This window comes from Myotis myotis, unplaced genomic scaffold, assembly GCF_014108235.1.
Source record: "Myotis myotis isolate mMyoMyo1 unplaced genomic scaffold, mMyoMyo1.p scaffold_m19_p_7, whole genome shotgun sequence".
Taxonomy (NCBI): Eukaryota; Metazoa; Chordata; class Mammalia; order Chiroptera; family Vespertilionidae; genus Myotis; species Myotis myotis.
The window spans coordinates 66,701,615-66,717,591 of record NW_023416379.1 but is presented as its reverse complement, the minus strand read 5'-3'; the positions used below and the strand labels follow the sequence as shown (position 1 = coordinate 66,717,591).

The 15,977-nt window shown below is 39.9% G+C and overlaps 1 protein-coding gene across 1 annotated transcript in view; it reads left to right on the top strand.

Moving 5' to 3' along the window:
- Positions 1 to 15,977, top strand: part of COL19A1 (collagen type XIX alpha 1 chain) — a 309,008-nt gene that overhangs the window by 225,878 nt on the left and 67,153 nt on the right. Inside the window, exons 18-19 of the mRNA XM_036318274.1 lie at positions 4,471 to 4,524; positions 12,883 to 12,927. Of these exons, the coding sequence (XP_036174167.1) occupies positions 4,471 to 4,524; positions 12,883 to 12,927 (99 nt within the window). The remainder of the gene's footprint in view (positions 1 to 4,470; positions 4,525 to 12,882; positions 12,928 to 15,977) is intronic.

The window sequence follows — 15,977 nt, the reverse complement described above, 5'->3', positions numbered from 1 at the left end:
GACCTGAACCTTGACTTGCACAGAGTTTATAGCAAAGATCAGGGAAGGGGAAAAAAGGCAAAAGTTGAGTTCTTCAAACTAAGTGTGCTACATCAACCGGCTGGAAATGAAAATGCAGCTGGGACCAGGACTAAGGAAGTATGGTTTTTAACTGAGAACGTTTCCAATCTTTGATCATGCAAGCAACTCCTCATTTTTACACTACCCATCTGATGATGCTGGTGTCAAATATATTTCTCTATTTTCCATCTTTATCTAACAAGATTTCAGCCCCCCACACACACACACACACAAAAATTCCTTAAACTATTGATGAGTGTATACACTCCCAAACTGAATGTAGCTTTAATTCACTTGTTCACACTAAATATGGTTCTTTGCAGTAAGAAACAACAACAGGCTCTCTCAAGTAATTACACCTAAGTAAAGTTGGATTCTGAACAGGTATATCTCCCTGAAATTCATTTTAAAGCTGCTCTATAATTGTGTACCCATCACTTTAACCCAGATGTCCTGTGTCTCCCAACCCAGCACAAATAGAGTGAAGCAGAAATGAATAAAAGATAGACACTACATGACCATGATTTCTGTATCACTATATTGCAGGTCACCATCCTGAGCAAGATTTGGGACATTTTTCCTTTCTATAAACCTGCAAATGGTTTTCCTAGTAGAGCTCCTGCAAGCATTAGTCAAGGCTGATGTGCCCTCCATAACTGACCTCTCTTCTCCACTCATCCTGGGTCATCTATGCATCTTTTTGACGAGTCCTTATAATTGCAAACCTCAGAGAAAGTGACCTCCCAAGTGCCCTGGAGCATCTACTAAAACTGTGTGATGCCAGGAGACCTGTCACTTATCACAGGTCTTTACTTCTCCTCCCTCAGAGTTGATTGATAGTCTACAAGACTGACAGCTCTTGCTAAGGGAGGAAACAAATGGCTTTTTGGATCTTCTCCAACTGTGCTTTTGTGCCAGGATAGAAAATAGCACAATAGCACATCTCTTGGGGAATGTGGCTAATAGGACAGCCACCAATTCCAAGACCCCAGGGTCTACATTGTTTTTCTTACAGGAAGCAGAGTTGCTCTTGGCATTTTTGTGCAGTGTTTCTCTGTGGTCACTGTCTCCACATTGATCAAGGTCGTTTGCCTCTGACAGTTTGAGAACAACCCCGTGAGTGGCTGCTGTACTGACTGCAGTCAGCGGAGAGGTAGACAGCCTAAGGACTCTGTGCTGGTATCTTCTTTCAGTCGCTACAGGGTTTCTTCAGCCCCCTGAGAGAGTTTGTGTGAAGTATTGCCTGCAGGGTAGGCTGTTAGCTATAAATCTCTGTTACATTAAACTTGAAATTTGTGTTACCCAAAGTATCCCAGTGACTAAAAGAACAAGGAAGAAAATGTCATCATAAATGCTCATCAGCCGATTAAGCAGTGGAGACTAAAATTTCAGATTGACCCCATTTGGAGTACTACTTTGTGGGTATGACATTTTAATGCAAGAACAGAACATATGAAAATGTGGCAGTAACTTTTATAGGGTTTGTTAATCCTGTGGATATCTGAATAATATTGTTCACACTTTTCTATTGGCCAGTGGCTCTGTTCCGTGAGCTATGCTCTTGCTATTGTTTTTAGAGCTCTCCTACCCTATCCCCAGTGATACACTCAACAGCCAGGTCAGGATTCCAGATGAGGAATATATTCTGTATTTATGGAATACACCTGTGTGCCATAGGCCGATAGCCAGTCTGTAAAAGATCAGACCCATTCTCACCCAATTTTTTTAAAAAGTTATCACCATCCTGTTATTTTTACTGTTTTCATCCATTTACCTGTTCTGTACCAGGAAACCCTTCTCATATTGTTTGATGTTCTGCTTCTTTCTCCTTACTCCCCCCAGGGCCCCCTTTGAAGATGCCCACTTCTTATATCCTTTGACCACCTGCTCTCTTAACCTCTGCAAAGATAGGATGCATTTTAGTACAGTTGTGGATTGAGAGGAATTTTTTGTAATATTCAGGCATAATCTTCCTATCATGTCTTGAGAGATTATATGCAGATAGATGGGAGATGCAAGGAACAGCTATCCACTAGGACTACATCTACAGGCAAAGTTCTTATTTCGTCCTCTCCTGCATCAAGCACGGTCTGGCTCATGAGAAGTGCTGAGCACCAGTTTTGTTGATTTGGTTTTTTTTTTCAATTTCAATATGGGAAGTAGAACAAGTGAAAGTGATCGCCTAGTATTCTCAACAGCATGGTCAGCATGATAAAGAAATTACTGCAAAAATTATTTTAGGCTGAGAGTCCGCTTTTAAGTTAAGATGGTAGAGTTTGGGCCCAGGCTGCCTATGTTAAATATTAGCCCTGCCACTTACCAGTGGTGTGACCTGGGGCCAGTTAACAATTTCAAGCCTCGTTTTCTGTACTGTTGAATTGGAAATAATGATGGTATGTACCTCATGGTGTCATTGTGGGGATTAAATGAATTAATCCACGTAAAGCCCCTGGTATAACATCTGGCATACAATAAGCACTATATATTTGCTATTATTATTTTATTGATTCTTTTGTTCTATTTCAGAGACTCTGTTATTAATTGTTCTGCCACATTTGGGATCCCTAATTATAAGACTCTCATATTAACTAGATTGAATATATATAAAGCAAAATTTACCCACCGCATCACTATTCTTTGTTCTAACTGGCATTATTAACACACATTCACCATCTGCCAAACACCTACTAAGCATATAGTCCTGAGCTACCTGTTAGTGATACTACATGTGGTATCTAAAACTTCTTACCTCATTATATAATTGCAGATGGATCAATGTATATGGAATCTCATGTCTCATGAGTTTCAAAAACAAGTTTTTAACTTGCATCTTCTTGGCTGGAAACTTTGTGCAGCAATCTCCAACTCAGTGATTGCTTTCCTCATTACTTCATCTAACTGACCTAGGTACTTTACACAAAGCTGGCTCACAGAAAGAAGAAAAAAAAAAACATGAGCAATATATAATGCGATGAGAGTTCTTTTCTGACATTAGCTTTGTTTTTACTTCAGCAAGGTAACAGCATCATTTGTCTTTCCAATCACAGACGGCCCCATTACTCAGGAGGCCTATTATTTTCTTAAGAGTTATACCAACCTGCTTCCAACATCCATCACTACATCTCTGTGTCCTCTACATTTAGTGGCACAATGCAGAGGTTTCATATTGGAAGAGATCATTAGTCACAAGTCTTTCCTAAGAAATACTCATCACAAATGTTAACTGTTAATTTTTCAATGTTAGCTAGATCCGTGAGTGCAGTTGGCAATTGTTCCTTAAAATTTTTCTCCATTTTTTAAAGCTTTCAATACCTTTTTTAAAGAATCATCTTTATTCAACAGTAATGTTTGGTTTATGCAATCATAATCTTTCTTTGTCTTATCTTCTATGGTAAAATGTAAATAATTTTTTCTCTATAATATTTTCCTGGGCATTTTAAAGATCTATGAAATATTTTTAAAATGTTTTTATTTATTTCAGAGAGAGGAAGAGAGAGATAAAAATATCAATGACGAGAGAGAATCATTGATTGGCTGCCTCCTGCACGCCCCCTACTGAGGACTGAGTCTTCAACCTGAGCATGTGCCCTGACCGAAAATTGAACCATGACCTCCTGGTTCATAAGTTGACACTCAACCACTGAGCCACACCGATGGACCGCAATCTTTTTCTTTTAAATAGCGGCCTCTCTGTTGGCTTGAACTACTTGTTTTCAAATAATGCTAAGCTTTGTATTGTCTTATGGCCCTCTCCCCAAAGTGTAATCCCTGAAAAAACTAAAAAAACTCTTCTCTTTCTCTCTTTTTGCAAGTTTTAGGGGGAAATGCCTTTACATCTTTGCTGTCTCCCCAACTCTTACCATAGTGCTTAGCAAATGTTTCCATGTAAACTGAAAAGAATGAGTGTTTAAATATCTTAAATCTGAGGTCTTAGAGCAGACATCTTTTCCTCGCCTGAAAGTCATGTGCAACCCATTCAAAAGGGTAAAGCAATAGAAAACATATTTTCCCATATTTTCTAAGTTAATAACAAGTGGCCACATATTTCTATAACACATCAATCAAAGCCCTGTGAAAAGTGTCAAAAATAAACTAAAGCTAAAATCTCTTCCCTTGAAGAGTTTTATGGGCACAATTCCTTTTAATAAAAATATGCTGATGCTGACCTTCTGGTGAAATGTTACATGTTCCCATTAAGGACCTCTCTGAATTCATGCAGGATTTAACCTTGACATACCTTTAGGAACCTGATGAGTTAATGCTCCTGTAATTCTCCATTAATTGGAATATTTGACTAAACATACTCTTTCTTTTCCTTAACTAAGTTTTCAAGAGTTCTTAGATATATTATTTAAATTCACATTGTTTGGTAAATGTTAGGTTTTTATTTTTTATTTGTTTCTAATACAGGGACCTCCTGGAACACAAGAAATGCAGCAGAATCTTAGTGGATATTATAACAAGGTATGGCCTTTTTTTCACATATTATATACACAGAGATTTCATGTGATCATATTTTTTAAATTTTATTATTTTTTTAATCATCACCCTAGGTATGTTTTTAGTGATTTTCAGAGTGAGAGAAAGGGAGGGGGGACTGATGTGAGAGAAACATCTATTGGTTGCTTCCCGTATGCGCCCCAAAGGGGATTGAACCCACACCTTTTTGGTGTATGGGATAGCAATCTAAGAAACTGAGCCAACCAGGGCTATGTGATCATATTTCTGGAAAGCAAAAACACACACATTAATTCCTAACTGCTCAGACTTAAAGCATGATCACATATTCTTAACATCTTTCCATACTGAAAATATTTCCAAAAAAAGTATTTTGCTCAGTATCTTTTTTTTTAAACCAGGATATTTTTTTAATAAGTTAAAAAAGTTCACTTCAAATTTTTAAAATTTGCATGCAAACAATTAATGCAAAAATTATATTTCACCATTGATAATGTCATATATCTAGTTTCTCTGAGGACAGTTATTTGCTACTTTGAAGCTCTGGGTAACATAATGACTGATAGATTTCTTATCAAAACCAACAGGTGCTACACTAAAATGTCAAGCAAATGCTTATATCCCATAGGTCAAAACAGGGGGTCCCCCACCTTTCAACGAGAAGCCACTTTTAACTTCTCCAAGGTTTTTAAATTCCAATTAGGATGGATGGAATTCTGACATGGAAGTATCTGAGAGGCATAAGCAAGACAGTTTTGCTTCTTCTTCTCCAAGGAAGCACAACTGAGGGAGAAGAATATGTGTTGGCAATGAAGTAAGACTCAGAAACCTGTGTGAGACTATTGATTGACTCATCATCATCCAATAACAAATATTTGGGGGTGTAATCACTTGCTGTGAGGCATTCTGTCCACTGACGAGGGTCCCTTTCATACATAGTAGCTTATCATTGATACGGTGCTGATAATTGTGCCTCTACACAAATTCCGAGACATTCCTCTAGTTTATGCTTTCCTTTCCTATAAATTCCTGACTACTGCTATTCCCTTTTGTTTAGAAATCCCAAAGAGACATCATGTGCTCGCAGAGGCCTTAAAGATAGCAGGCACTCAGAAAAGTGTTTATTAAATGACGGGCTAATGCATTTTTTAAATCCCAATTCTTTGTTCATCAGATTAAGTTCAACATAAAGGCCTACATCATTTGGGGTTGATAAATTTAAAGTCAAAAGTGTGGAAAGTTTGTTATACTTCCTAAGTAAGCTTATCGTACATTCTCTCGTTTACTTAGATTTTCCAGGGAGAATTATATTAGGAATAAAGTTTTGGTATAATTAAACATTTTCTGAATAGAAATATACTAGCTTTTTCAAAACATTAGGACTTGGCACAAGTAAAAAAAAAAGTAAGTGAATCATGTCTAAAATTAATAAAAATACAATGCTTTTTTTATTGACATCTATTATAAGATAGGATTTACCATAAATCCTTCAAAATAATGATAATTAGTTGGCTCTGATGTCACAGTGTCAGCTAGAAAAACCTAGAGAACACACTATATTACTTTCATTCTTAGTATAAAATTTAGTAAGTTGCAACTCAGCTTCTTAAATATTTGCTATCCCTTGCAAAACTTTTAAAGCTCATATCTTTACTTTATCTTGCCAGTGAGTTGGTTTTCCCTGAAATGAAGATATATGAAGCATTTATATTTTAGCCTAAAGAACATAAATTTTTAAGCATTAAGGTTATATTTCAAAAAATGGGGGCTGACCAGAGCAGGTGAGTGGAGGGTCTTGCTGATAGCAAACCAATACTTTTATTTAAAAAAAAAAAAAATTTAGCTGAACCGGTTTGTCTCAGTGGATAGAGCGTCGGCCTGCAGACTCAAGGGTCCCAGGTTTGATTCTGGTCAAGGGCATGTACCTTGGTTGTGGTCACATCCTCACTGGGGGGCGTGCAGGAGGCAGCTGATCGATGTTTCTCTCTCATCGATGTTTCTAACTCTCTATCCCTCTCCCTTCTTCTCTGTAAAAAATCAATAAAATATATTTTTTAAAAAAATTATTGCCCTAGCTCAGTGGTCGGCAAACTGCGGCTCGCAAGCCACATGAAGCTCTTTGGCCCCTTGAGTGTGGCTCTTCCACAAAATACCGACTTCTGCGCATGGGCCATGAAGTTTCAATCGCACTGTACGTGCGCACCTGCATGTGGTATTTTGTGGAAGAGCCACACTCAAGGAGCCAAAGAGTCACATGTGGCTCCCAAGCCGCAGTTTAGGGCCTAGCTGATGTGGCTCAGTTAGTTGAGAGTCATCCTGTGCACCAAAAGATCACCCATTCAATTCCGGTCAGGGCACGTGCCCAGGTTTTGGGTTAGGTCTCCAGTAGGGGTGCCATACTGTTGGCGACAGATCAATGTTTCTCCTATTGACATTTCTTTCTCTCTCTTTCTCTCTTTCTCTCTCTCTCTCTCTCTCTCTCTCTCTCTCTCTCTAAAAGAAAATTAATAAAAACATAAAACAAAATTTATTGATTGATTTTTGGGGATAGAGGAAGGGAGAGAGAAAGAAACATTGATTTGTTGGTCCACTTTTTATGCATTCATTGATTGATTCTTGTGTGCGCACTGACCAGGAATAGAACCCACAACCTTGGCATATCAGGGTGAGGCTCTAACCAACTGAACTATCCTGCCAGGGCCAATAGCAAGCCAGTACTTTGAACTCAGCTAATTGATTCACCTAAGAGAACTCCAGCTATTCTTGTTGCCATTACAGGATAGCGGCTCCCAGGTATTTACTCCACATGTGCTTAAAACATGGCTATAGAGCTGGAGCCTCACTGGATGAAAAGAGAGAAACCATAGCTTTTCTTCCCCAAATGATGCATTATAGGCACTTAGCATCAGAAGGCTCAGACCCATATGGGAATTAATGCAAGGCCACTTCCCAAACACTTCACTTTGTTTCTTTCTGCAAAGAGTTAGAGCTGTTACATTGATAGAGGCGATGCCCAACATCCCAGTACCTACACTGATGGATGGATAGAGGCGAGGCCCAACATTCCAGTACCTACACTGACCAACGTTTCTGAAAGGTAGCCACCCCTCCTCACCCTCAGCTTCACAGAAGACAGGGCCAGATGTGCCATAATGTGTGAGAAGTATGTTTTCATTTGGCAGTGTTCCCCCCACTCCCACCACCCCATCCCATACCCCTATCTACGTATTTTTGGATACTGAGGTTCTTTCATTTTGCACTCAATACAAGCCAGATAGTCTGGCTGTAACAAATGAACACAGAGGGAGCGGCGGGGGGGGGGGGGGGGGGGGGGAGATTCAGAATGAAACTTTCATGGAGGTTAAATAATGGACCATGGATTGAGATATAAAAGTGACATTTCAAGGTTAAAATAATCTTCCCTTTTGAATTGGCATTGATTTATGTATTTCTGCGCTGGAGTCCTGAACCTCAGCTCCTCAGCTCGAAGAGGCTACAGTAGTCGGGCAGCCTGTTGAAGCAGCGACCCCAGGAAGATGAGCAGCAGCTACCTACACACGCCTTTGGGTCCAGTTCAAGTGCTGATTTCCACACACCCCTATATTTTTTCTTAAATCATCAGAGGGAGAAGGTCATGCCTAAAAGACCCTCTCCCTGCAACACAAATCCAAAAGCGAATAGGGAAGAAAAAAAAGGAAGTAAGGAATAGAGAGAGACTAAGGCAGGGGAGATTACCCAAGTGTGTTTATCTGTATTTTTTCATGTCCACTTGAGGATGCAAAGAACAAAAGGTAGAAGATTTCCCTCTCCATCACAAAAATAATTTGCAAAACTGCTGCTCCCAATCTGCAAGATTGTTTTCAAAGAAGCAGCAACGCTGAACATTTTCTTCCCCGTAAGGAAAATCTGCTCACTTACCAGCAAACTGCTCTTCATTGTCTCCAGCTCTGGGGATTTTCAGAAGAATTTGATAGGCTCTGTCAACTGCTAAAGCCATCAGATCCAGAGCCCCTTTACAACATTGTAGATGGAGGATAAAGTGTTATCTGTGGAGGCCACAGACTGGCATATTTTACATTTCATACGTTTTTATAGACCCACAGTGAAAATGTGCAGTTGTGCTATCTTACAACCTCGCCACACTCAGTGAAATTTGCAAAGAATCAGTCTCAGTTGTTGGAGATTGATGCTGTGTCCCCCAGCAGCCAATTCTGGTGTTCACTTCTCCAAATTGTTGATCCAAAAAAAATCCACCAATTTGCTAGCCAAATAATCTACTTTTCTTTTCAAGTATCAAATCGTAATTTCACTTTAATATTCACAGACTAGGAAGAACAGAAAACCTTTCTCCAAAATAAAATATTCAAGGTCTTCCCAAGTTGTGAGTTGAACCCAACAATGGCACAGGAAGTGGCGGCTTCCTTGGAGACACCAGAAGCAACTCTCTAGGTCCAAAGATTGGGAAATAAAATTTAAGTCCTAACTTCCTGTCTCTCCCTGTACTGCAAGACCCCGTAGCGTTGGAGAACATCAGGAATCAAGGCACAGATGTATCTTAGTTTTGGATCTTAGTTTTATTACAGAGAACCCTGAAGCTCTCCTGGGTTTCCCCCTCCTCTCTGTAGTCCGCCACTCTTGGAGCTGGTGAAATGGCTTCCTGTAAGAAACTGAGAGGTTGAACTTGAAGCCAGTTTTAGGTCTTATTTTCAAGGCCATGTATTATATATTAACTTGCTAGGACTAATGTAACAAAATATTACAAGCCGAGTGGCTTAAACATCAGAAATTCATTGTCTCACAGTTGTGGAGCCTGGAAGTGCAAGATTGAGCTTGTCAGCATGGCCATGCTTTCTAGGAAGGTGTGGGGAGGCATGTGTTCCAGGCCTCTCTCCGGGCTCCTGGCGATTCCTTGGCTTGTGGCAGCATAACTCCCACCTTCCCATGGCGTTCTCCCATGTCTCTGGTTCAAAGTGTGTTCTTATAAGGACCCAGTCATATTGAACTAGGGGTCTACCTTACTTTAGTATGATTTCATTAATTAATTACCTATGCAAAGAACTTATTTCTAAATAAGGTCACATTGTGAAGTACTGGGTGTTAAAGCTTCAACATATGAATTGTGGGGGAAAACACAATTCAATCTGTAATAGATCACCTGTTGTTGTTTTTTAATGTTATGTTCCCTCATGTTTAGGATTTTACAGCAAATTCCCTGAGGGCTAAACTGGGGGTTTTTAATGACCCTATATCCTGGAAGAGGGTTCATGTCCTTGGTCTCTTTTATTATATTGAGCCACTGGAAACTGCTGATATTTGACTCTTCAGGCTATAAAAATGGCCATCTCTTATGGTTGAACCTATACACATCTAGGTATGTTCCCTTCTTTCCAGAGAATACCCTCTCCAGGGCCATTGAAATAGCTTGAAAGTCTTCCCACTTGCCTGAGTGTACATTTCAAAGTTCTATTCACCATAATCCACAAGAGAACAAAGGACATCCCAGAATTCTTGAAATGGGCAGGCTAATTAGCACTTTCCACCCCACAAGCCTCACCACTGCACCAGGAACTTTTAAATAAAAACATTAAAATTCTACAGCTATTATAGTTATTCAAAAAGCTTATAATAATGCATTCAAATAACATGACACCAGGGTACAAAAATGACCTAGTAAAATTAGAATAGCATCTGAGGCAGAATTGCAGGTTCCCAGAAACACAATAATAATATGTCTTATTATTTCACAGTAATAATGTCTTATTATTTCACAATAATAATAATATGTTTTATTATTTCTGTAGAGCCAAGTAATTGTCTGGTGCAGTTATCTTGAGAGAGTAGAGAAGAGAATCTTAAATGTCAATGAATAAATGCTCCTGAAGTTCAAGTTTGATTCTGCATTGAGTATTGTTAGCCCAAGAATGGAAAATACTTATAGAGGCCATGCGGATCCTTGATTAGATAGATTTCCTGGCTTAGCTATTGAGTGAAGCAAGCATGTGGTGCTCTGCTAGAAAGTAAATGACCCTATTGTTTTTCTGGGTGGAAAAGCCACCCGGAAAATCAAAATTTTAGAATAATGGAGTATATAGATAAAATAATATGACTTAGTACTAAAGAGGCATTTCTTCATTCCAACCACAGCATCTTTGACACCTCTAGGTTGTTGGAGAGGAGGATCTAGAGGGTGGAATGGGAAGGATCTTGGTCCATTTGAGAAGTGGAGGGAAGGCCATTACAGCTGGAATTTCTGAGGGAGAAGAGTGGCCGAGATGATGCTGGAGAGGGAAATGAGTTCAGGCCATGCCGGGTTTTGATGGCTTTGTTAAAGTTTAGAAGGAATGAAGTTAGGATGTCTTTTAAAGATCTCACTCTGACCTTATTTAGAGAATGTGTGTGTGGGCAGGGGAGCAAGAGTGATTATAGAGGGCCATCGAGAGAGCTACTGCAGTGATCCGGCAAGGCACAATGGTGGCCTTCCCAGAGTGAAGGCAGGTAGCGTGAGAAGAGGTTTTGGAGACAAAGGCCATCAGGCTGATTGTCCTGGAGGAATAAGTAGGGTGGTGTTAAGAAGGACATGCAGATTAAAGAAGGAAGCACTCCATGGAAGGGAGAGGATGAATTCAGATTTTCTTTCTTTCCTTGACTTTTTTTCAATTGTAAAATGAAATCACCACTCATTTTAACAAGTCAAACTGAAGACTTACACTAGGACAGTGATGGCGAACCTTTTGAGCTCGGCGTGTCAGCATTTTGAACAACCCTAACTTAACTCTGGTGCCGTGTCACATATAGAAATTTTTTGATATTTGCAACCATAGTAAAACAAAGATTTATATTTTTGATATTTATTTTATATATTTAAATGCCATTTAACAAAGAAAAATCAACCAAAAAAATGAGTTTGCGTGTCACCTCTGACACGCATGTCATAGGTTCGCCATCACTGCACTAGGAAGAAGTTAGTCATTCTCACACTTCTGGACTAACGAAAGTTAACAGGATGATATAATTTTTACATTTTTCTCTCTTATATATATATGTGTGTGTGTATTTGTTGTATTTTTATTGTTGTTGTTGTTGTTAATCCTCACCCAAGGATAATTTTCCCATTGATTTTTAGGGAGAGTGGAAGGGAAGAGGAAGGGGGAGAAAGATCGATGTGAGAGAGACATATATCAGTTGCCTCCTGCACCAGGGCTGGTGTTCGAACTGGCAACCCAGGTCCGTGCCCTTGCCCAGGAATCAAACCTGTGACCCTTCAGTGCATGGGCCGATGCTCTAACCACTTAGCAATGCCAGCCAGGGCTTATATTTTTAAATTCAGTTTTGAACTTGCTGAGTATGAATTTCTTCTAGATTTTGCAAGCGAATACATCAAATAGAAAATTTTATACACACACACACACACACACACACACACACACTAGAGGCCCGGTGCACGAAATTCATGCACTTGGTGAGGGGGGTCATCCCTCAGCCTGGCCTGTGCCCTCTTGAAGTCCAGGAGCCCTCGGAGGATGTCCAACTGACGGCTTAGGCCCACTCTCCGCCCCCACCGCTGCACTCACCAGCCGTGAGCCTGACTTCTGGCTGAGCAGCGCTCCCCCATGGGAGCGCACTGACCACCAGGGAGCAGCTCCTGCATTGAGCATCTAGCCCCCAGTGTTCAGTGTGCATCATAGCAACCAGTCGTTCCACCGTTTGGTCTATTTGCGTATTAGCCTTTTATTATATAGGATAAGTCAAAACTCAGAAAGGAGACATTTGCTGGGTTTATAATTTTCTCTGTGTTTGTATGGTAGATGACATCTAAGCCATGGGGGTAGATAAGAAGGCCTGGGAGAAAAATGTTGTATTACAGGAGGGAAAAGTCTGCACAGAGCCCTGAGGAGATTCAGCCTTTGCCAATTAGGTGGGGAAAGAGGAGGGGGGAATCAGAGAGATAGAAAGAAAAAGAAGGTGAGGAATTCTACAAGTCAAGAGATTGGCAAGTACAGCCAAGAGATCAATTAACACAATGTCCATTATACTGAGCAACAAAAATATCAACAACATTAGAGAGTCATATCCATGGAATGGTGAGGTTTCCAGGCGTTACTTTGAGTAGTGACAGTTTTCCCCTGGGAGTGTGACATTTCTCCAGAATCATCTCCAAGGAGAAAATCACAGAGAAGATAGATATGGTACCCAAAGTTGGAATTTTGCAGGAATAGTTAATGGAAGGTGGGAGAGGCAAAAGTGACTAAAATGGTACCCACAGAAACTGTTACAGTACTATTATCTATTTATATTTTTTAAAGTAGAGATTGAATGTATTAAAAGATAAATGTTATGTGTTTTTTTTGTTTTATGTTTACCTAGGGAAACTTTGGTGAACATGGAGCTGGTGGCCCAAAAGGAGAGAAGGTAATCAGATTTTCAAAATGAATAAAAACGCCTGGGGTTTCAGACAGAGTCACACATTCACATGTCAGGGGAGGTGCTGCTGCCACAGGGGTACTGTCTAGGGGCGGTCAGGTCTGTCAGGCGCAGCCTCTCCCGCCTCCTGCCCAGGGAAGCAGGATTGAAATCAGCTCCTCGGTGAAGACGGCTGAGTGGCAGTTGCTACAGGAAGGGAACACATGAAGGGGAAATACCTATAACAAGGTAAATGAAGTTAGGGCGCAAGCCTCCGTTTATAATTAGATACTTCATGTGTCCATGTAGGTGACAAAACCAATCTGTAGATCCCTTTAGCAAAATGCCTCAGGCTCAGGCCCACTCTTTTTGTGTCTTCTTAAGTACCCAAATATAGCCTGTTGTGGGAGCATCTTTTTGGTGGTTTTATAATGTACAGCCATGGTTTAACCAAATAATTCTTTCAAAACAGTTTTAAAATTAAACTGCTGATGAATGTCCAACGCATTCTCATCATCATTCACAGGTTTAATTATATTAGCTGTGAAGATGACAGATCTGCTTGCCCGCTCAGAAAGATGTTTCACTCCCATTTGATTCAGAAATTGTGATGACCTTGGATTCCGTGTGAATGTGCCATTGTCGGGGGCGGGGCAGTGGAACCCACATACACATTAAATCTATAGACAGAGATGAGTAGGTTTGAAAATACTCTGAGGAAATGTGGCCTGTGAGTGCTACCTTCATTCATTCACCCAGTAAAAAATCCTCTTGATTGAGGGCAGAGTATTTCGACATGAATCCAAGGAAATATGACTTCTGTGCCTTATAAATCAGTGCAGCCAATCTATTCACGAGATCATACATCCATCACCAAAAAATACTGCTAAAAGATAGTTTCCACAGAAAGTCAGAGCTTCTTAGAGACTGGCCATTGAAAATGAAATTTTCTCCAAAAAAATAATAAAGCCTTGACATTCTTCAAAAGACAATCAAAATATTTATTATACAGCAATAACAAATCATTTGTGATTGTGGATTGTACTGCTAGTACATTAGCATTATTTCCTGTAACCAAATAGCTTACAGAATTCCTATACCACCGTAAAGAACACATTACATTCGAAGCAATTACTACTGGACACCTGCAAGCTAAGGGGGAGTGGGGAGGAGCAAAATAAAGCCACAGAGCTTGTCACATAGGACAGCTGAGCAAAGAAGGGAGTTGTGGCACTTTTAAAGTATTTAAATGATGATTCATTTCTTGAAACAAAACAGCTGGCTTCTGTTTTGCTATGTTCATTAGGAAACATATGTTACTTAGAGATTCTTAAGACCTCGATGATGAGAAATTCGATTCTGTGAAACAGGTGTATTTCAAGCTCTAAGGATCTTTTCTATTGCTCAAATTTCTTTAATTGCTTCAGCGTCTTCAATGGAATTACAGAAGCCAGTGGCATGTCTGTCCCCTCCTCTCACTCAAAGAAATAACCTCTCGAAGAGTCTGCAGGGAACCTGATGCAAAACCTGATGTAAATGTACATATAAAATGATTTGTAAGAATTTTAATTAACAGAAGACAGACTGCCAATAAATAATCCATAAAATAAACTAAAAAATGTTAAGCATAGCATTTGCTGGAGGAGTGAAATCACCTCTACCTTATACACATCACTGTTCTGAATCAATACATTGGTTTTTAAAATTATAATTCTGTTCAAGGGTCACTGTAGTGAGAATTTAAAGCTCCTGCAATCTGATCGCACAGATTTGCTTGCACCAGTGGTGGACCCCAGTGGTTACAAACCCTGGCTGCACCCTGGAATCACCTGGAGGGTTTTTAGAAAATACCATTGTTCAGGTCCCATCATGAGAGACTCTGATTTGGGGCACACCTCTGGTTGATCTGGGGTGGGGTACATATTGCTGTCATTTAAAAATACTGCACATGATTCTAACAGGCAACCAGGGTTGAAAACCAGTGAGTGGTGGAAAGAGCATGGTCTTTGGGGCAAAAGTTAATTGTGCCATTAACAGCTGTGTCTCCTTGGGAAATTCACTTTATTTATCTAAGTATCAGTTTCCTCATTTGAAAAATGGGCATAATGGTATCAAAACAAAGTTGATGTCAAGATTAAAAATAAATGCGGTGATATGAACTTACCTGAAAGCATAACACCTGACCCATGTTAAGCCCCCACTAAAGACTTGTTCCTTCCTGTTCATCCACCCCAGACTTTCTCTTTTCTCATGAGATCTCATCTATTTCTTTTTGATGTTACTAGGCGTTACCATTCTTAACACATGGTCTTGGTCATCATTCCATCCTCCACCATCATTTTGACAGAGAAGGGACAGAATTTATGTTGTAGAATAAAAGATTTAACCAGAAGTATAATTTCAGCACCTACATGACTTACCACTTCTCAATATGCTGATGGGCAAAACGGAATCACAAAACCAGCCAAATTTGGAACTCTGCCCCAGGTGCACTAGAACAGACACAGCAACAGTGGAATCTACACATGGGTCACTCCTGGTTTAGCAGCACATCCTGTACCAAGTGTCAAGAGCACTAAGAGATAGGAAGGAACACGAAATCCTACTAGTCGCCATTCATGTTATATATCTGCCAGTATTGAAATGATGATCTCTGCTCTGAAACTTGTCTGGCCTAACTAAATGTGGTGAAGGAATAATGTGTTTGTAAGGTGGTTAAGAAGAACTGCTTTTTCTACAGAGACAGTGGAATAAGGTGGTGAATATTTAAGGACTTCTAAGAAATTGGCAGGGGTCTTTTGGGGCCCACTGTCAGAGAGAAAAGATAAAGCCACAAAAGCACCAAGTTTAAAAATAGCACCAAAAGTGTCCAGGGCCAGCCTTTTCTGAAGTAAATTCATCACTTGCCTTTCAACTCATATCCACAGTGACAAATCACTGAGCATCCATTTTAAATGTGAAAAACAACTCCACATGAGTCTAAGATTCAGGTATGAAATGCTTTTGTTTCCAGAATTTTATATGAGAGAATTGGTTCCTGCCACCTTTTTCTAAACCCA